The sequence below is a fragment of the Heptranchias perlo genome, chromosome 40, assembly GCF_035084215.1.
Source record: "Heptranchias perlo isolate sHepPer1 chromosome 40, sHepPer1.hap1, whole genome shotgun sequence".
Classification (NCBI taxonomy): domain Eukaryota; kingdom Metazoa; phylum Chordata; class Chondrichthyes; order Hexanchiformes; family Hexanchidae; genus Heptranchias; species Heptranchias perlo.
Genome location: NC_090364.1, coordinates 16,550,785 through 16,572,785, shown reverse-complemented (window position 1 = coordinate 16,572,785; position 22,001 = coordinate 16,550,785). Strand labels below are relative to the sequence as shown.

General features: G+C 49.1%; 1 protein-coding gene across 1 annotated transcript in view; it reads left to right on the top strand.

Moving 5' to 3' along the window:
• foxred2 (FAD-dependent oxidoreductase domain containing 2) overlaps positions 1 to 19,721 on the top strand; it is a 29,757-nt gene extending 10,036 nt beyond the window's left edge. Inside the window, exons 4-9 of the mRNA XM_067974703.1 lie at positions 5,737 to 6,021; positions 7,739 to 7,905; positions 12,412 to 12,577; positions 14,197 to 14,438; positions 14,709 to 14,879; positions 16,114 to 19,721. Of these exons, the coding sequence (XP_067830804.1) occupies positions 5,737 to 6,021; positions 7,739 to 7,905; positions 12,412 to 12,577; positions 14,197 to 14,438; positions 14,709 to 14,879; positions 16,114 to 16,322 (1,240 nt within the window). The 3' untranslated portion in view covers positions 16,323 to 19,721. The remainder of the gene's footprint in view (positions 1 to 5,736; positions 6,022 to 7,738; positions 7,906 to 12,411; positions 12,578 to 14,196; positions 14,439 to 14,708; positions 14,880 to 16,113) is intronic.
• The last annotated feature ends 2,280 nt before the right edge of the window (positions 19,722 to 22,001 follow it).

Below are 22,001 nucleotides of genomic sequence, written 5' to 3'. Positions count from 1 at the left end.
CCTCCCCCCCCCCCTCCCCTCCTCTCTTCCCCCCCCCTCCCCTCTCTTCCCCCCCCCCCTCCCCTCTCTTCCCCCCCCCTCCCCTCTCTTCCCCCCCCCCTCCCCTCTCTTCCCCCCCCCTCCCCTCTCTTCCCCCCCCCCTCCCCTCTCTTCCCCCCCCCCTCCCCTCTCTTCCCCCCCCCCTCCCCTCTCTTCCCCCCCCCCTCCCCTCTCTTCCCCCCCCCCTCCCCTCTCTCCCCCCCCCCCCTCCCCTCTCTTCCCCCCCCCCCTCCCCTCTCTTCCCCCCCCCCCTCCCCTCTCTTCCCCCCCCCCCTCCCCTCTCTCCCCCCCCCCCCCTCTCTTCCCCCCCCCTCCCCTCTCTTCCCCCCCCCTCCCCTCTCTTCCCCCCCCCTCCCCTCTCTTCCCCCCCCCTCCCCTCTCTTCCCCCCCCCCTCCCCTCTCTTCCCCCCCTCCCCTCTCTTCCCCCCCCCCTCCCCTCTCTTCCCCCCCCCCCTCCCCTCTCTTCCCCCCCCCCTCCCCTCTCTTCCCCCCCCCCTCCCCTCTCTTCCCCCCCCCCTCCCCTCTCTTCCCCCCCCCTCCCCTCTCTTCCCCCCCCCCTCCCCTCTCTTCCCCCCCCCCCTCCCCTCTCTTCCCCCCCCCTCACTCTTTCTTCCCCTCTCTTCCCCCCCTCACTCTTTCTTCCCCTCTCTCACGCTTTCATTTTCCCTCCCCCTCTCTCCACCTCTCTCTCTCTTCCCCCCCCTCACTCTTTCTTCTCCTCTCTCATGCTTTCACTTTCCCTCCCCCCTCCACCTCTCTCTCTTCCCCCCCTCTCTTTCTCCTATATGGAACTATCCACAACTCATCCAGAATACATTGGCCTGAATTCTCACCCTTACTAAGGCACACCCCCCCATCACCCTTAACCTCACCAAGCTCCATGCCCCAGAGTAAGGTTCTCATTATTGCCTTCAAATCCCTCCATGGCCTCACTCTTCCCTACCGTCGTGACCTCCTCGAGCCCTATGCCTCTGTGTGTGGTCCTCTGACTCTGAGCTTGTTCTCAATTTCTTCACCTCCCTCCCTCCCTATCTTCAAAAACCTCCTGTTTGAGCACTCCCTTCCCTGGCTCTGCATCCATTACCCTGTGAAGCAGTTTAAGCTTCTCATTGTTCCTAAGGCTGCAGGAGGATAAGTTCCTCTTGCTGGGCTCTAATGTCAGTGTGTGATATGGGTTGTAGCGTGTGACAATGCATCCACCTCTGATGGTCAGACAGATGCACTCCATCACAATGAAATGGGATAAGAGCATGGAATTTTTTTGTATTATTCATTGGGCGTCACTGGCAAGGCCGGCATTTATTGCCCATCCCTAGTTGCCCTTGAAAAGGTGGTGGTGAGCCACCTTCTCAAGGGCAACTAGGGATGGGCAATAAATGAGATGTAGGGGAGGGCATTAAACAGGAAATTAGAGACGCATGCAAGAAGGGTACAACTATAATCATGGGTGACTTTAATCTACCAAACCAAATTAGCAATAATACTGTGTGTACGTGATGGTTTTCTAGACCAATACGTTGAGGAACCAACTAGAGAACAGGCGATCCTAGACTGGGTATTGTGCAATGAGAAAGGATTAATTAACAATCTTGTTGTGCAGGGCCCCTTAGGGAAGAGCGACCATAACATGATAGAATTCTTCATTAAGATGGAGAGTGAAGTAGTTGAATCCAAAACTAGGGTCCTGAATCTAAATAAAGGAAATTACGAAAGTATGAGGTGCGAGTTGGCTGTGATAGATTGGGGAACTTTACTAAAAGGGATGACGGTGGATATGCAATGGCAAATATTTAAAGAACGTGTGCAGGAATTACAACAATTATTCATTCTTGTCTGGCGCAAATATAAAACAGGAAAGGTGGCTCAACCGTGGCTTACAAAAGAAATTAGGGATAGTATTAGATCCAAAGAGGAGACATATAAAATTGCCAGAAAAAGCGGCAAGCCTGAGGATTGGGAGCAGTTCAGAATTCAGCAAAGGAGGACAAAGAGATTGATTAAGAGGGGGGATATAGAGTATGAGAGTAAACTAGCAGGGAACATAAAAACTGACTGTAAAAGCTTCTATAAATATATCACGAGAAAAAGCTGAGTGAAGACAAATGTAAGTCCCTTACAGTCAGAAATGGGGGAAATTAGAATGGGGAACAAATAAATGGCAGAACAATTAAACACATACTTTAGTTCTGTTTTCACAAAGGAGAACACAAATAACCTCCCAGAAATGTTAGGGAACCAAGGGTCTAGAGAGAGGGAGGAACTGAAGGAAACCAGTATTAGTAAAAGAATAGTGCTAGGGAAATTAATGGGGCTAAAGGCTGACAAATCCCCAGGGCCTGATAATCTACATCCCAGAGTACTGAAGAGAACCTTCACCGCATGGACTGCAGCGGTTCAAGAAGGCATAGAGACATAGAAAATAGGAGCAAGAGTAGGCCATTCAGCCCTTTGGGCCTGCTCCGCCATTCAAAATGACCATGGCTGATCGTCTAACTCAGTACCCTGTTCCCACTTTTTCCCCATATCCCTTGATCCCTTTAGCATTAAGGAATATATCTATCTCCTTCTTGAATACATCTAATGATTTGGCCTCCACTGCCTTCTGTGGTAGAGAATTCCACAGGTTCACCACCCTCTGAGTGAAGAAATTTCTCCCCATCTCGGTTCTAAATGGCATAACCTGTATCCTGAGACTGTGACCCCTGGTTCTGGACTCCCCAGCCATCGGGAACATCCTCCCTGCATCTAGTCTGTCTAGTCCTGTTAGAATTTTATATGTTTCGATGAGATCACCTCTCATTCTTCTAAACTCCAGTGAATATAGGCCTAGTCGACCCAATCTCTCCTCATACGTCAGTCCTGCCATCCCAGGAATCAGTCTGGTAAACCTTCGTTGCACTCCCTCCATGGCAAGGACATCCTTCCTCAGATAAGAAGACCAAAACTGCACACAATACTCCAGATGTGGTCTCACCAAGGCCCTGAATAACTGCAGTAAGACATCCCTGCTCCTGTACTCAAATCCTCTTGCAATGAAGGCCAACATACCATTCGCCTTCCTAACTGCTTACTGCACCTGAATGCTCGCTTTCAGCAACTGGTGTACAAGGACACCCAGGTCTCGTTGCACCTCCCCTTTTCCCAATCTATCACCATTCAGATAAGCTGTCTTTCTGTTTTTACAACCAAAGTGGATAACCTCACATTTATCCACATTATACTGCATCTGCCATGTTCTTGCCCACTCACCCAACTTGTCTAAATCACATTAGAGTCTCTTTGCATCCTCCTCACAGCTCACATTCCACCCCAGCTTTGTGTCGTCTGCAAACTTGGAAATGTTACATTTAGTTCCCTCATCCAAATCATTGATATATATTGTGAATAGCTGGGGCCCAAGCACTGATCCCTGTGGTACCCCACTAGTCACTGCCTGCCATCTGGAAAAAGACCCGTTTATTCCTACATTCTGTTTCCTGTCTGTCAACCAATTCACAACCCATGCCAGTATATTCCCCCCAATCCCATGTGTTTGCACATTAACCTCTTGTGAGGGACCTTATCAAAAGCCTTCTGAAAATCCAAATACACCACATCCACTGGTTCTCTCCTATCTGTTCTACTAGTTACATCCTCAAAAAACTCCAGTAGATTTGTTAAGCATGATTTCTCTTTCATAAACCCATGCTGGCTTTGTCCAATCCCGTTAATGCCTTCCAAGTGTTCTGTTATCACATCTTTTATAATAGATTCTAGTATTTTCCCCACTACTGATGTTAGGCTAACTGGTCTGTAATTCCCTGTTTTTTCTCTCCCTCCTTTTTTAAATAGTGGGGTTACATTTGCCACCCTCCAATCTGTAGGAACTGTTCCAGAGACAATAGAATTTTGGAAGATGATCACCAATGCATCCACTATTTCCAGGGCCACTTCCTTCAGTACTCTGGGATGTAGATTATCAGGCCCTGGGGATTTGTCAGCCTTTAGCCCCATTAATTTCCCTAGCACTATTCTTTTACTAATACTGGTTTCCTTCAGTTCCTCCCTCTCTCTAGACCCTTGGTTCCCTAACATTTCTGGGAGGTTATTTGTGTTCTCCTTTGTGAAGACAGAACCAAAGTATGTGTTTAATTGTTCTGCCATTTATTTGTTCCCCATTCTAATTTCCCCCATTTCTGACTGTAAGGGACCTACATTTGTCTTCACTCAGCTTTTTCTTGTGATATATTTATAGAAGCTTTTACAGTCAGTTTTTATGTTCCCTGCTAGTTTACTCTCATACTCTATTTTCCCCCTCTTAATCAATCTCTTTGTCCTCCTTTGCTGAATTCTGAACTGCTCCCAATCCTCAGGCTTGCCGCTTTTTCTGGCAATTTTATATGTCTCCTCTTTGGATCTAATACTATCCCTAATTTCTTTTGTAAGCCACGGTTGAGCCACCTTTCCTGTTTTATTTTTGCGCCAGACAGGAATGAATAATTGTTGTAATTCCTGCACACGTTCTTTAAATATTTGCCATTGCCTATCCACCGTCATCCCTTTTTAGTAAAGTTCCCCAATCTATCATAGCCAACTCGCACCTCATACTTTCGTAATTTCCTTTATTTGGATTCAGGGACAATAGGCCAACTGACCTCCTTCTGTGCTGTATGATTCTCAAATTAAGGAGAATTCCAGAAAATTCCTTATCCTTGCAACTATATAAACCATAACACGTAGTATATATAGGAACAGGAGTAGGCCATTCAGCCCCTCAAGCCCTTTCCGCCATTCAATTAGATCATGGCTGATCTGTACTTCAACTCCATTTACCCGCCCTTGCTCCATACCCTTTGATACACTTACCGAATAAAATCTGTCAATCTCAGTCTTGAAAATTTTCAGTTGACCCCCAGCATCCACAGCCTTTTGGGGGAGAGAGTTCCAGATTTCCACTCCCCTTTGTGCGAAAAGGAACCTCCTGATTTCACTCTTGAACAGCTTAGCTCTAATTTTAAGATTGTCCCCTTGTTCTGTATTCCCCCACCACAGGAAATAGTTTCTCTCTATCCACCCTATTGAATCCTTTTACCATTTTAAATACCTCGATTAGATCACCCCTCAACCTTCCAAACTCCAGGGAATACAAGCCAAGTTTATACAACAACCTATACATTACAAAATTTGTATTTATGTTTGAGTTTAAAGATAATTTTTCCCCATTGGCTCAATATTTCTTAAGCACATGGGTATTTACAGGCTCAGTAACCTCAGACACTTTCCACAAGTTCTACCCCCCTGATCACAGAGGAATACTACAGGCAAAATAGACTAAATACCTGAAAAGGAAAAATTTGTTATAGGGAAAGAGCTCAGGTGTGGGACTAATTGGATAGCTCTACCAAAGAGCTGGCACAGGTACGATGGGCCGAATGGCCCCCTGTGCTGTATCATTCTCTGATTCAATGATTCTGTTCTATAAAAGCTGGTTCTATTCCACAGTTCTTAGTGAGGCTACCTGACTGTACTGACCTAGCCCTGCTCTCCCGTGCTGCTGCCCCTTTCCCTCCCCTGCTCTGCCTGCTTGACTTTCTCGGGCCTGCAGGTTTGGAAGAGTGCCGCTCTGCTGGGCAGTATAAACGCTGGTAGGTTAAGGGGACCTGCTGCTCTCGGTACCTAACACCTCCCCACCTTTCTGTTCACTCTTGTGCTCCACAGGGCGGTGAATAATGCCCTGCTGGACACCTATCAGCTGAAGTCACTGGACGGCTTGCTGGAGGGAGACCTGGACAACATTGTCATCATCCAAGATAAAAAGGGAAAGCTGTACCTAAGACTGAGATACTACTTTGACAAGAGTAACACTTCCGAAGGCATGCCGTACAACAGCAACGACCAGCGCCTCCTGCCTGAGGAAGGGGCTGATAACTTTGCGGTGCGTCATCCTTACGACCGTGTCATCCGCTGCTTGGGGTGGAAGTTCGACTTTTCCATTTTCAACAAGTAAGCGCGCAGTTACAGCGCCCTTTGAACTCTCGGGGAGTGCCATGTGCCAGCTTTAGAGGTTCCCCCTCCCTCTTTCCTGTCGCCTGTGCAGTGTTGAGGCCCATTGTACATGGTGAAGGGGATGGTTTTCCTTTGTGAAATCCACCCTCTCCACCACGCTCCGCCCTCGAGCCTCCTCTCCAGTGGCATCGCCTCACTTTATTTCAGAGCTGTCCTCCGTTCCATTTCATCCTTTCGCCTCACCCCACGCTATTTAAACAACAAAAACTTTTCTTTTTTTTTCCTTTCAGGTGGCAAGGACTGCAACCTTCAACAGCTCTCGGATGCCAGCCTTTCTCCTGACCCCATCCTCCTCTTCGTTTCGTTCTAGACTCCCGTCTCTCCTTCCAATCTCGCCTCTCTCCATATCTTCGCTGTCTCTGTAACCTCCCCCACCCTCTGACCCCAATTGATCTGTCCTCAGCATCATTTCCCCTATGCTCCCACCTCAACGATCCCGCGCCCGACGTGATGCTCAGCTCTTCTCCTGTCACCTTCCCCTCCGTGCTCCCCGCCCACCCCGCACACACACATCTGACCCTCCTGTCTTCAGCCTCCTTGATCGACCTGGACCCCTTCCTCTGGGCTCCTAGTCTCTCTTGATTTTTTTATTAAGAACTGCTGGTATGATATCAGTTGTATCAGTTTCTCCACTCCCCTCACTCACACCCTCCGAATTTGCAATGCTCCATTCTCTGGGGTCCAATCCCAACACCGTTATCTAACCCGCTGACCGATGCGGCTGTTGTCTGGTGGAAGGACCTCTACCTTCCCACGGCTGAATGCTAACTCTCTTGACAGCCCCTCCTACCTCCCCCTGGGCCACAACCCCACTACTGAACACCAGGCCATCATTTCCTGACTGACCTCTTCTCCTCTGCAGATCTTCCTTCATAGCCTCCTCCATCCTCATAGTTCCCCAACCCTGCTCAACCTATTTCTACCTGCCTATCCCTCACCCCTTTAGCTATTCACACACACTCTGTGTCTCGTACGTACCTTTTATGTCTTCTGTTTCTCTCATTATGCCTCCTGTATCACTTCTGCATTTAACTACCTCCTGTTCTCCACTTAAGAACTTCACAGGTCATTTTATATATTTTCCAGCATCTTTTTCCCTCCCCCTTTCTCCTTGTTCGGTTCGTTTTTAAATGCCGTTCATCTGTAATTTCCTTCAGTTCTGATGAAGTGTTTCTAGTATTTTCTGTTTTAGTTTGCAGTATATTTCTGGTTTGTTTCTCGGTGACCGAGTGCCAGTGTGAACCTGAGCCGCACGGATCAGGAAGGCCCAGGTCCGATCACCAGCCTGTACTGAGTAAACCGAGGGGAGCCAGGAGGTGTTGTAATTGGACTTAGCACTGCTGGGCTAGAGAGGAGGAGAAATCGGCCAGGGTTCCTGCTCCTGGTCACTCTCCCAGCGAGCCTTGCTAGAAAGTGCAGATGTGAACCTCGGCTAAGGGACAGGGTCTAACTCGGCTGCGATGCCCTCCACAGTTGAACAACCTGCCCCTACACACTCTCAAACAATGGGCGTGGTACCAGAGGGCTGCTGACGCCCAAGGAGCCAAGGCCCAGCAAGGGGGTCAGCACTTTCAGGGTCGGAGGGGACAGAAAATTGTCGAGGAGGTAAATAAAGGCGTGCGTTTCTTCTTCCCTGCTCTTGTTTTTTCAACAGTCTTACAAAGCCTCAGAAGGGCCGAGGACACACAAATAAGTATCCACTGGTCAAAGCCACCTATGAATCGGAAACCCTGCCTGGAATGTTTATTATTGGGACAGCCGGACATTCCATCGATTACAGGAAGTCGGCCGGAGGATTCATCCATGGGTTTCGCTACACGAGTAAGCATCGGTACTAATCACATCACCTAAAGAAAAAATACAGATAAAATTACATAGAAGGTACAGCACAGAATCAGGCCACTCCTCCCTCCCCTCTCCATCTAACCCTAAAGGCATATCCTTCTATTCCTTTCTCCCTCATGTGTTTATCTAGCATCACCTTAAATGCATCTATGCTATTCGCCTCAGCTACTCCCTGTGGCAGTGAGTTCCACATTCTCACCACTCTCTGGGTAAAGAAGTTTCTCCTAAATTCCCTATTGGATTTATTAGTGACTATTTTATATTTCTGACCCTTTTTAAATTAAATTAAATTAGATTAAACGGACGAGATTTAGAATAGAGAGCAGCAGAAATTGTTTTACACGGAAGGTTGTGAGGCTGTGGAACACACTCCCGGAATTAGTGATTGAAGCAGAGACTATGTCGGCATTTAAGAACAGGTTAGTTTAGGGGGTTGAAGGGAAGGGGTGTATGGGTATAGAGCGGGCACCTGGGATTAGGACTACTGCTCGTGTGGAGGATAAACACGGACTGGATGGACCAAACTGGCTTGTTTTTATGTTGTAATTTCTAATGAAAGAAAGACTTGCATCTCTATAGCGCCTTTCACAACCTCAGGGCGTCCCAAAGTGCTTTACAGCCAGTGAAGTACTTTTGAAGTGCGGTCACTGTTGTAATGTAGGAAACACGGCAGCCAATCTGTGTACAGCAAGATCCCACAAACAACAATGTGATAATGACCAGATAATCTGTTTGTGATGTTGGTTGAGGGATAAATATTGGCCGGGACACTGAGGAGAACTCCCCTGCTCTTCATTGAATAATGGCCATAGGATCTTTACGTCCACTTGAGAGGGGCAATCAAGGCCTCGGTTTCAAGTCTCATCTGAAAGACGGCACTTCCAACAGTGTAGCACTCCCTCAGTACTGGCACTGGAGTGTCAGCCTGGATTACATCCTAGCCAACATTTATTTCTCAACCAAGTCACTGAGCTGTATAGACCACTTCCAGAGGGGGTGGAGGGGTGGGGTGTTGTTGGGGTGGGGTGGGGTGGATTTATGTCATCTTTCGAACAGTTCGTACATGCGTGGTATCTTGCTGCCACTGTGTGGATTCCTCTTGCAGTATAACCACTGATTGCACAGCACGGACAGTCGCTGCTACTTACTCTGGTTCAGTAATATCAATGCCCCATTAGAGCAGATTAGACAACTGCAGCTTAAACTCCTGAGGACTTTGAGAGTGAGTGACCCCGTGCAGGAAAACTGAGCCATACAGGCCAGAAGGTCCCAGGTTCAGCCCTCGGTCTCTGCTGACTACAAGCCCTACTCCAGGATGTGGGAATACAGTCTGGGCTGACACTCCCAGGGCAGTACTGAGGGAGTGCTGCACTGTCTGAAGTGCCATCCTTCGGATGAGATGTTAAACCGGGTTGTGGGGGGAGGAGGAGGGTTGGAGGGGGGGGGGAGGAGGGAGGGGGAGGAGGGTTGTGGGGGGGGAGGGTTGGGTGGGGAAGGTTTAGAAAGGGCTGTAATTGGCACTGTTGCCCCATTGGTGGATAAACTCTAAATTAGAACAAAATCTATTCATATCAGCACCTCGAGATATCTGGAAATTAATGGGGACATGGATTTAAACTTTATATGTGGCCCCTGAGGCTTCACAGTGTACAAAGCTACGACAGCTCTGCCCTAACAGAAATTGGCACCTTCAAGACACTATTTATCTAGCTCCTGACGCACTGTCACATCCTCAGTTAGGACGGAGTATAAAGACACTGGACAGTGTGCACACTCTTGCGAAGTTGTTAATGCAACAAAGCAATAGTACTAGGATTCAGGGTAGATTGCCTGCAGGGCTCTAATTTCAGCTTGGCTCAGATCAGACGTGTGTCCTTTTGATCCTGGTCCTTTAAATATGATTAAAAGTGCTGCGGGAGCCTGTCAGGAAGGCTGGTGTCCTCCTGGTGACCTTTCCAACTGAAGTTTCAGAGGCGGGTTTATTATGTAGGTCAGTGGGATGCGGAGAAGCAGAGACAAATCACCTCGCTAATTTACAGCCCCGTTTGATCCAAGCCAGCTGCCTTTGAATACTTGGCTGACGCCCAGTGTAATGAAGACCAGGAACCTGACCCAGGCCTCCGATATTCCCCAGATTCACAGGAGAGCTGTTTCTTTTGACTGCAGCATTGACTGTGCTCGTAACCAGTACTAATGCTGCCTTATATTGCACGGTCACTTCCTGTAGCAGTTGCAGCTCTCGCTGCTGCAGAAGCCGCCTCGTTTCTATTGCTCAAGAATCTAGATTAAATCATGTTCCCATGGAGTCGCCCACCTTCTGCCCTCTGTAAACTTGAGCTCAACCCAAAGCTCTGCTGCCCGTATCCTAACTCACACCAAGCCCCATTCACCCCTCACCTCTGTGCTCGCTGACCTACATTGGCTCCTGGTCCGGCAACACCTCGATTTTAAAATTCTCATCCTTGTTTTCAAATTCCTCCATGGCCTCGCCCCTCCCTATCTCTGTAACCTCCTCCAGCCCTACAAACCTCCGAGATCTCTGCGCTCCTCCAATTCTGGCCTCTTGCGCATCCCTGATTTTCATCACTCCACCATTGGTGGCCGTGCCTTTAGCTGTCTGGGCCCTAAGCTCTGGAAGCCACTCCCTAAACCTCTCCACCTTTCTCTCCTCCTTTAACATGCTCCTTAAAACCTACGCTTTGACTCCTGTCCTAATATCTCTTTATGTGGCTTGGTGTCAAGTTTTTTTTTATTCGTTCATGGGATGTGGGCGTCGCTGGCGAGGCCGGCATTTATTGCCCATCCCTAATTGCCCTTGAGAAGGTGGTGGTGAGCCGCCTTCTTGAACCGCTGCAGTCTGTGTGGTGAAGGTTCTCCCACAGTGCTGTTAGGCGATGAAGGAACGGCGATATATTTCCAAGTCGGGATGGTATGTGACTTGGAGGGGAACGTGCAGGTGGTGTTGTTCCCATGCGCCTGCTGCCCTTGTCCTTCTAGGTAGGAGAGGTCGCGGGTTTGGGAGGTGCTGTCGAAGGAGGTGTTTATTAGGCTCCTGGGAAGCGCCTTGGGATGCTTTACTACATTAAGGAGGCTATATAAATGCACATTGTTGATGCTGCATTACACAGTGCACCTCCCCTTGTTGCCTTCTCCACTTTTCTTCCCTCCACATCCCCTCCTGAGGGCACTGTCCTGCGAGGCTACACCTCCACCATGTGCGAGTGTTGCCGGGCTATTGGGTCACGGGGGAAAGCACAGTCAAACTTAATTCTATTTTCTTCCGATATCCTCACACATGCACTTTCCAGGAGGGGCCACTGGATCGTGATCAAGAATGGGAACCCTGGCTGACTTCGATCTCTCCTCCCATTTCCACCACCGCCCCCCCCCACCCACAAACCAAACCCAGTTCAAGGATACTGAGGTCAGTTGTGTCACCTCCTCCCACTGTGTCAGGTGAGATTGTCCAACAACATCAATCGTGGATTGAACGTGGGACTTTCCTCTGTCTCGGTAGCAGCTTGGTTCAGTAGTAAAGAAAGAAAGACTTGCATTTATATAGCGCCTTTCACGACCTCAGGATGTCCTAAAGCACTTTACCAATGCCATTGAGGTAGTTTTGAAGTGTAGTCACTGTTGTAATGTAGGAAATGTGGCACTCTCGCCTCTGGCTCAAACCTCTGGGTTCAAGCCCCACTTCAGGATTTGAGCACACATAGTCTGTGCTGACACTTTACTGCAGTACTGACGGGGTGCTGCACTGTCGGAGGTGCCGTCTTTTGGATGTGACGTTAAACTGAGGCTCTGTCGTCTTGTCCAGGTGACACTATCCAAGCGGAGACTAGTTCTCCCGCTATCCTGGACCAACATCACTCCCTCAACCAGTACCACCAAGAACAGGTCATTTACCTCATTGCTGTTTCTGACACTTTGGGACAACCTGAGGATGTGAAAGGCGCTATATCAATGCAAATTCTTTTCTTTCTATCACAGCATCTGGTGAATTTACACGCTCAGCGACGACTGGGATGAATGAGGGGCCTCCTGGTCTGTGTGGCTGCCTTTACCCGTAGGAAGTTAGGAAATACTCCTTCGTGCAAAGGGTGGTAGAAGTGTAGAACTCTCTCCCACAAACAGCAGTAGATGCTAGCTCAATCAATAATTTTAAATCGGTGATCGACAGATTTTTGCTAGCCGAGGCTATTGAGGGATATGGAGCATACGTTAGGATACAGATCAGCCATGATCTCATTGAATGGCGGAACAGGCTCGAGGGGCTGAATGGCCTTCTCCTGTTCCTATGTACCAATGGAGTCATTTATGTGTAGATTTACCCCGGTAGCCAATTGAGATTTTCTTGTGTGCAGCTGAAAGAGCATTTTAAACGTCCAGCCTGATCAAGGTCTCAGACATCACGTTTGATTGGCGTGTATAGTTTGCAATGCTGCAATATAACCTGCGGTTTTTGGTTTCTTCCACCAGTCCGTGCCGTTCACCACCTGCTGGACCATCGGTACCATGGCGTTGACTGGCCGGCCACAGTCTTGCCCATCTCCCAGTTGACCAATGCGATAATCAAACGCATCAACGAGGCCTCTGGTCTTTATCAGATGTTCAGCGTCCTTGCTGACGTTGTGCTGCTACGGAAGTGAGTGAACCTCCTCCTCCACTTCAATATACCCAGTCAGTGCTCGCCGCACTATTCATGACCTCTAACACAGCATGCTGGTTCCTTATCGTCAGTAAAAGCTCCTGTCACTATAGTTTGAATCACGTCACCCTGTATGACCTTAGCTTGTGATGTGATACACTTGTTTTTCTTTGTGTGAATTGAATCCAACTCCAGATCCCAATGTCCCCCCCACCCCCACCCCCCGGATAGTAATCAGAGAGGGAAACTTGACTGAAGTTTCCCGCCTGAGGATGCTGAGTCCCTCAGCGACTAGGCTGAGATCAGCTAATGCCGCATAGATGAGCAACAAACCCGGGACCTCCTGGGTCTGTGGGGCTCAGTTCTACAATCCCTGGACCTCCTGGGTCTGTGGGGCTCAGTTCTACAATCCCGGGACCTCCTGGGTCTGTGGGGCTCAGTTCTACAATCCCTGGACCTCCTGGGTCTGTGGGGCTCAGTTCTACAATCCCGGGACCTCCTGGGTCTGTAGGGTTCAGCTTTCAAAATAAGTACATTTACCCACTGAGCCACTGAGTTCCTAATGTTTCAATTCACTTTGCGTTAGACGTTGTTATTTACCCTGGGACCATTGCATTAATTGTGAAATGTTGCAGTGTAAAGCTGGGCTCAGTGTTGCCACAACTGACGGGCACGACTGCCGCAGCCACGGAAACACCCACGATAACTTACCGGGTTCACTATGACTGGTTCCTGGGACGACCCAATGAAATTCAGGCCTTCTGAGTGAATCTGGCCTCTTCCCTTTGGTCTTGCTGCTTGATGGCCGTGTGTCAGTGGCTGGTGGCGGTAACACAACAGGATAAAAGCAGCTGAAGGGTAGCCACCGAAGGTTAACGGGCCACTGCAAATGAGAAACCTTCAAAGCCCTGCTCTTGTGAGTACCATTCAGGGCGACCACAGAGAAGGTTGCTCCCCAGTTTGTCCTCATGGCAGCTGGAGTTTTTTTTCCTTGCTTAATTCCCTCCCCCCCGCTCTCCTGAAGATGCTGAGTCTCACTGGGGACAATTCCATCGCCGCTTTTCGCTCTCTGACCCCTCGCCCAAGTATCCCCATTTGAGCATAGACCGGGAACGTCACGTGCTATTCAACTGCGGGGGGCATTAACAGCAGGACCCGATCTTGTTCTTGCCCGGTGTCCACAGCGGGGAGTCACTGGGCGATGATCGGGAGTGGGAGGGCTAACTGATCTCCCCCCTTCCGAGCCCACAGTGCTGAGGCCGATTCTATTCACCCGATCCCTCTGGCTGACATCAGCAGACTCCGCACGGTTTGGGAATTGAAACTGCGATGTCAGGCCTGTGTGGCTCAGTGTTACCCTGGGCAGTGCCGTTACCGTAAAGGCCGTCAGGGAGCCGTTGCCCGTGTTGTTTAAATGGGGATGTGCAGTTTAGGACATTGACTATAATCAGTGATTCCCCAGTGCTCCACGATGCTAATCTCAGCCTTGCTGTCCAGCAGAGGCCCTGAGCAGAGCCCTCACGGAAAAGTAGTGAGAAACGAAGCATGTATCCCATACAGGGGAGGGGTCCCTGTGTCCCACAGCTGCTAACATCAGTCCTGCTGTGTATTTGCAGAAATGGCACAGAGTTTGAGTACTTGGAAGAGTATCCCATTGGAACACTTCCACATCTTCAGGAAAACACTGGGAAAAATGTGGAAAATGGGCTGTTTGTGATTAATCTGGAATATGGGAGCAACTTCTCCAGACCTGAGGCTGATGTTTTCCATCCCAGCCGTTCAGTGGGAGAGCCCAAGCACGCGTGGCTCTCGAACTTCCTCCACCCCGTCGTCTACTACTACAGGCAACTCCCAACAGGTCAGTGTTTAGATCCCCCCTCCCGTCCCCTCCCCTCCTTCCCCTCCCTCCATCCCCTCCTTCCCCCACCCTCCCTCACCTCCCTTCCCCTCCCCTCCCCTCTCCTCCCCTCCCCTCTCCCTCCCCTCCCCTCTCCCTCCCCTCCCCTCTCCCTCCCCTCCCCTCTCCCTCCCCTCCCCTCTCCCTCCCCTCCCCTCTCCCTCCCCTCCCCTCCTTCCCCTCCTCCCTCCCACGCCAACATGCAGATTGTAATTTTCGTTTTGTTTTCAGAGACTGAGATGATTGAGAGACCAAAGCTCTGGGCCCTGCCCCGACCGCACCACATCCATCACATTGTGGAAGATTTCCTGACTGACTGGACAGCCGCCAAAGCTCACATCCTGCCACTGCGCCGCTTCCTGGAGAACTGTCTGGGCACTGACCTCAGGAGCTTCTTTGCAGGTGTGACATCCTCTTGTAATGAAATCCTGTTGAGCAGTCGCTTCCTTATTTACAAGGGCCTTTATCCCCAGCTGTTCCTCCTGGGTCAGGGACCGTTCCTTTCTCCGAGACTCTGTGCTCAGGCTGTCTCTGTAGCGATGGAGCAGTGTAGCAGAGTCTCTCGTGCTGTTTCCCAGGGTGACATGAGGCATGTCCACATCTGGGAGTCTCCATGGCCTGAGTTCCTGACCTCACCTTTCCTCCTGTGGATGTTGGCCGGAGGCTCATCAGTGAAGAGTGTTGATGTCCTCGCAACAGCCTTGAAGGTTTGGGGAGAACATTGAGGAGAGACAGGACCCTGACATTGATTCTCCATTTATTTATTTTTGGCTGATTTTCCACCCTTCCAATTCTCTTGCAGGCAGCAACATAGGGGGGAGGTATAGTTCCACTGGTACTCGGCAAAAGTGACCATTCTTCAAGTTGGCAAGCTATTTAACTGTGAAGGCATCGCGCCCGAGCCGAATTCTCTCCTTACCCAACATCCACGTGGGCACATTTCCCAGGAGGGTTGCTGCATCGTGATCAGCAGCAAGATTCTCCTCCGTCCCACCGAAGAGCGTTTACACCAATTGTAATGCAGTGCTGTTTGAGATCCACTAACTCAGCGCAGACCGGGGATTGAACCTGAGGTCTTCTGAACTGCATAGCTCAGCTGTACATTGGCTTTGCTAGCTGTTAGCCGTGGCTCAGTGGGTAGCACTCTCGCCTCTGAGTCAGGAGGTCGTGGATTCAAGTCCCACTCCAGAGACTTGAGCACAAGATCTAGGCTAACACTCCCGGTGCCAGTATCGAGGGAGTGCTGCACTGTTGGAGGTGCCGTCTTTCGGATAAGATCCCATGGCATTATTGGAAAAAGAGCAGCAGAGTTCTCCCTGGTGTCCTGGCCAATATTTAGCCCTCAACCAACATCACTAAAAACAGATGATCTGGTCATTATCACATTACTATTTGTGGGATCTTGCTGTGCGCAAATTGGCTGCCGCGATTCCTACATTACAACAGTGACAACACTTCAAAAGTACTTAATTGGCTGTAAAGCGCTTTGGGATGTCCTGAAGTTATGAAAGGCGCTATATAAATGCAAGTCTTTCTGAATTTGTTGGGAAAGCTTGTATTTTGAGGAATATGTTATTGCAGGAGTTGAATTTATGGAAGGATTTCATTTTCTAATGGCTGCCCATTTTCCCCGCAGAATCCTGTTTCAAGTTTGCTTTGACCAATCAGCATGTGCCGCCGTTCTGTCGCCACGGTTACTTGAACATGCAAGGGTTGCTGGGCAACGGGAACCTGCGGCGTGAGGAGGCAGAGATGGACCATCCTCCCGTCTCATCCGAGGCACGTTCCCGGCAACAGCTGGCCAACCACCCGGGGGAGGGGCCATTGGTCACGCCAACAACCTGAACAACATCTGGATTTAAGGTGGAACTGTTCACGTGACTGACTGACTGACTGCGGCCTGACTCCCTGTGCACTGCAACCCAGGTGAGGCCCGAGTGCACAAAAGGTTTCTCCTTGTGACAGAACTCTGAGATTCCAGGATTGATACAATGCTGCTACCATTCAAGGAAATTACTACAGTTTTATACAACTTCTGTGCAATGTATATTTATACAAAAAAAGCAAGCCAAAAATATCTATGCAGATAGCAGGGAGATTATTTTCACATTGTTAGATTTAATATTTGGGACATTTTTAAGAAGCATCCTATCGCAGGTTTGATCGCCTAATGTGGCATTTAATGGTCACGTGCGGTGTTTAAAGTTTCACTGCCGCAAATTCCTGGTCTTGCCGTACTCCTGCTTCACATATCTGCAGACTGAACCTTTGTGCGTATGCAACCCAGTCAAACCTCACGTTTACATAAAAACAGAATATGCCAGACACGTACAGCAGGTCAGTCAGCAGCTTTGAGAAGACCGAGTACAAACCCAACATCACTGAAACAGATTGGACGTTTATCTCGTTGTTGTTTGTGGGACCTTGCTGTGCGCAAATTGGCTGCCATGTTTCCTACATTCCAACAGTGACCACACTTCAAAAAGTGCTTTATTGGCCGTGAAGCACTTTGGGACATCCTTGGGAGGTGAAGGGCAACTACTTTCCAACTTTTTTTTTTCTTTTTCTTTCTTGTGCCTGCCTTTATTTCTGGCCAGACGTCCTGCTCGTGGCCAGAGTGTGGCCAATCTGCTCCTGGCGGAGGTCATCATGCTGCTCCCCAGCATTGAATCTTTCATTTTTCATGTTCTGTAAATTTTGAAATCTGGAACTCTCTTCCCCCAAAAGGCTGGGAGGACAATCGGAGCTTTCAAGACTGAGATCGATAGATTTTTGTTGGTTAGGGCATCAAGGGATATGGAGCAAAGGCGGGTAAATGGAGTTGAGGTACAGATCAGCCATGATCTAATTGAATGGCAGAACAGGCTCGTGGGGCTGAATGGCCTCCTCCTGTTTCTCTGTTAATGTGCATTTCACAAGACACTGCAATGCCATCAGGTTCCTGCAGGTGATGCTACTGAGCTATTTGACAAACATGGGGGGGATACCTGTGGCCAGTGGCAAATAATCTTCCTGAGCAGGATATGAATCATCGCAAGTTTGGCAAAGTCAGGACGTATAAAAGACTTCAGGAAGACGTGTAGGTTGCGAATAGGTACCAGGATGACAGAAGCAACTTAATGTGAGTAAGTGAAAGGTGGATTCTTGGAATCCAAACCTGCCCCGGTGAGAGAGCGCCCTGCTTTTGCTTTTTAAATTTTTTTCCCCCTCTGCCCATCTTTTGCCCCCTCCTCTCGTGACGCTGGCTCTGGCTCGGATGGCGTAATGCAGGCCGCAGACTGCCTGTTGGTCCTACACAAGTGTGAGCCTAGACCATAAGTGACAGCATGGTTTTTGCCCAAGGTGGGAGGGGGAGGCATCGCAGCAAACCCTTCTCTCCTCACCCAACATCCACACACCCCAACCAGCAGGGTCACTGCATGGTGATCAGGAGCAGGAACCCTGCCTGGTCCGCCCTCCCCTCCCGTCTCCTTCCTCCCTTCCCTTCCCACCTCTCCCCCTCCCTTCCCTTCCTCCCCTCCCCTTCCACCTCTCCCACCCCCTCCCCTCTCCTCTCCCTAGCCCAGGGATGTGGAGTCCAGTTGTAACACTGACACCGTTAGCCCAGCTGAGATCAGCTAGCTGCAGAGACTGAAAACTAGGCTGTGCCTGGCCTGTTTGTCCCCAGTGCTGCACTGGGGAGTTGCCTTTACCCCCTGAGCTGTAATTGCTTATACTTTTTGGGAGGTGTATATGGTTTTTTTTTAGATTTAATGGGGTGAGAGATGTCAGCGCTGGGGAATGAACTCTGCATCACTCTGTGTCGGGTACAACATGGCTTAGTAGACGAGGAAAAGAGCCTCTATTCTACCTCAACATTGAACTTCAATCTCAGAACAGTCCCTGGCCTACAATAATGACGTGAAGTGTTCAATCCCCAGCACCAGTCTGACATCTCGTTCTCCCCCACAGTAACCCGTCCTAATGATACAGCACAGGAGGAGGCTATTCGGCCCATCGTGCCTGTGCCAGTTCTTTGAAAGAGCTATCCAATTAGTCCCACTCCCCTGCTCTTTCTCCACAGCCGAGCAAATTTTCTCCCTTCAAGTATTTATCCAATTCCCTTTTGAAAGTTACTATTGAATCTGCTTCCACCGCCCTTTCAGGCAGAGCATTCCAGATCAGAACAATTCGCCATGTAAAAAAATTCTTCACCTCTCCTCTGGTTCTTTTGTCAATTACCTTAAATCTGTGTCCTCTGGTTACCGACCCTTCTGCCACTGGAAACAGTTTCTCCTTATTTACTCTATCAAAAACGTTCATGATTTTGAACACCTCTATCAAATCTCCCCTCTGCTGTAAGGAGAACAACCCCAGCTTCTCCAGTCTCTCCGCATAACCGAGATTGCTAAACTGAGGACTGGGAACTGGGTTGCGATTGTCCCAACTCTTTTTTTAAAAACAATCTTCAGCTGTAAATAGTATATGTCAAATAAACTTCTAGCTGCACCCAGTGGTAAAGACCAGCACCCAGTGAGTAACTGAGCTGTACAGAACATGTTTATTCTCAGTGCAGAAACCCCTGCTGGAAAGCAGGTGTGTCTCTATGAACATTGTGAGGCTAGGATCAAATGTGATGCCCATGCAGGTGAATAGCCTGCTGGCACTCGCTGTCTGAACACACCAAAGAGAGGAATGGTACCTTGGGCCAGGTAGTGGAGTCCTGCTGGGGGCTGTGAAACTGTACTCCTGGAGCACGGCACCCGGGAGGAGTGAGACAGGTTGGTGAGGGGTAAAAAGCAGGATGCTGTCTGCCAAAACCATGGACTGTTACACGGGATGTCATTGGTTACACTGTCACCCGCTTCTCGCTCACATGGTTCTCTTGGCTTGCCTATGCCCGGCTGTGTTATTGGGGTTAATAAAAACTTGCAGTTATGTACAGCCAAAGACTGAACAGCCCCCCAGAGGGCTGTGGATGCTGAGTCATTGAATATATTCAAGGCTGAGATCGATAGATTTTTGGACTCTAGGGGAATCAAGGGATATGGGGATCGGGCAGGAAAGTTGAGTTTGAAGATCAGCCATGATCTGATTGAATGATGGAGCTGGCTCGAGGGGCCGTATGGCCTACTCCTCCTATTTCTTATGTTCTTATATGGAATTTGTAGTGATATATATTCTTGTACTGATTTGCTTGATTATGTCATGCTGTGTGTTTTAAGAGTAAATGGCGATCCCACCTGATGGGATGCCTTCTGTTCACGGCCCGTCACCATTTTGTCCTGGATTTCCGAACCGTTGCCTTTGCTCCAAGTGCATCTTCGGTCAAATTGCTGCTGAAATTAACTCCCTCTTCGGTTATTCTAACCAGGCCCCTTCTCGTATTTCTGGAGGGGCGAGACCATGGAGGGATTTGAAAACGAGGATGAGAATTTTCAAATCGAGGCGTTCCCGGACCGGGAGTCAATGTAGGTCAGCGAGCGCAGGGGTGATGGGTGAACGGGACTTAGTGCGAGTTGTTGTTGTTCTGTATTTTCCCTGTGTAAAAGTAAGAGTGTCGGGTGTAGTCATTTTGATGGTGGTTTTAACCCTTTGAGGATGACCAGTAGTCAGCCCCGCTGTTAGATGGTTCTGTCCCCTCCTCCTCGTGGCCAAGCAACAGGGTTCAACCTGTCAAAACGCACATCAGAATTTTTAAGATTTAAAGATACTGTTTGATGTGAACGTGTTAACATCACTGAACCATTGCTTCTAAACTGTTTACACAGGACGCTGCCAAATCTTACATTTGCACGCACTCCCTGTCTGCAAACCATACTTCCTATGATCATGTTGCACACATCTGTGTTCACTTTTTCCATTACAGATTCCCGTGTTATAATGGGACCGGCCTATGTAAACTTGTCGTGCTGTAATTACACCCTCCCACCAGTGGTGCTGTAGCACCTCAGTTTTGCATCTCCTAACTCCTGTGCTCCAGTCAACACTGTTCTCCAAATTGCCATACGTTTTCTATTTAACAATCATCTAATGTAAAAGTAAAGTATTAAATAAACATAAGGACAGAATGTACAACTTTAAAATGGGGAGCATGTTATGTCTGTGTGCTCTGAGTCCAATCATTCCTCCCCCCCCCCCCCCCCCCAAGCAGTCACTGTTCAGGGAGCACCTGCACCAATCAGTTATCGTGGCATAACTCCAACCCCCACCTCAGAGCACCAAACTCCTCCCCCCCCCCCCATCCAGATTTATAATGGGATCTGCCTATGTAAACTTGTCACACTAACAACACTCACCCCCTCCCGTGGAGATGCTGCAGCAGCACCACCACTGGTGGGAGGGTGTAATTACAGCATGACATATTTGCGTAGGCAGTTTCCATTATAAATCTGGACATAGGAATTTACAATGAAAATATAAAAATAAGTGCAGAATGTATGATGTTAAAAGGAGGTCTGAATCCTGAGAACTTGTTTTAGTCCAGTGATCTCCCGCCCTCTAACCCCACTTCACCCGAAGACCACACTTAGTGTTGACCCTCTCTGTGCAAGGCCACAGGAGGTCAACTAGGAAGAGTTCAAAGATGCTAAGATTTTGCCCCCTTTTTGGTGCGGCTGGTACAATATTTTTCCGTTTCTCCTCCCCCCTCTTGAAGGAGCTGACTCATTCTGGGCGAGACTTCAAGAGGAAGGAGGGAAAAGGAGAGTTCCTTTCTCTTCATTGATTTGGCTGCGTGCCATTATTAGAATGATTCCAGGGATGAGGGACTTTAGTTACGTGGATAGACTGGAGAAGCTGGTGTTGTTCTCCTTGGAGCAGAGAAGGTTGCGAGGGATTTGATAGAGATATTCAAAATCACGAAGGGTCCAGACAGAGTCGATCGAGAGAAACTATTCCCATTGGCGGAAGGGTCAAGAACCAGAGGACACAAGATTTAAGGTGATTGGCAAAAGAACCAAAGGTGACATGAGGAAAAACTTTTTTACACAGCGAGTGGTTAGGATCTGGAATGCACTGCCCGAGGTGGGGTTGCGGCAGATTCAATCATGGCCTTCAAAAGGGAACTGGACAAGTACTTGAAAGGAAAAAAATTTGCAGGGCTACGGGGATAAGTCGGGGAAGTGGGACTAGCTGGATTGCTCTTGCATAGACCCGGCACGGACTCGATGGGCCGAATGGCCTCCTTCTGCGCTGTAACCTTTCTATGATTTATGTGTTTTATTTGTATATTGGAGTAAGCAAGGGGCTGGTGACGGGGGGGACAGACAGACAGACAGACAGACAAACAAACTCTGCAAGGGTTGTGATCAGGAGCAAGACTCGGGTTCATTTTCCCCTTTCCTACCCAGAGGTGCTGAGGCCAATTTTTAAAAATTCTTGGGATATGTGCGTCGCTGGCAAGGCTGGCATTTATTGCCCAGCCTTAGTTGCCCTGGTGGTGGGCCGCCTTCTTCAACCGATGCAGTTTGTCCGGTAATTCTTTGTCACAGTTTGATACGACTGAGTGTCTTGGTGGGCCACCTGAGGTGCAGTTAAGAGTGA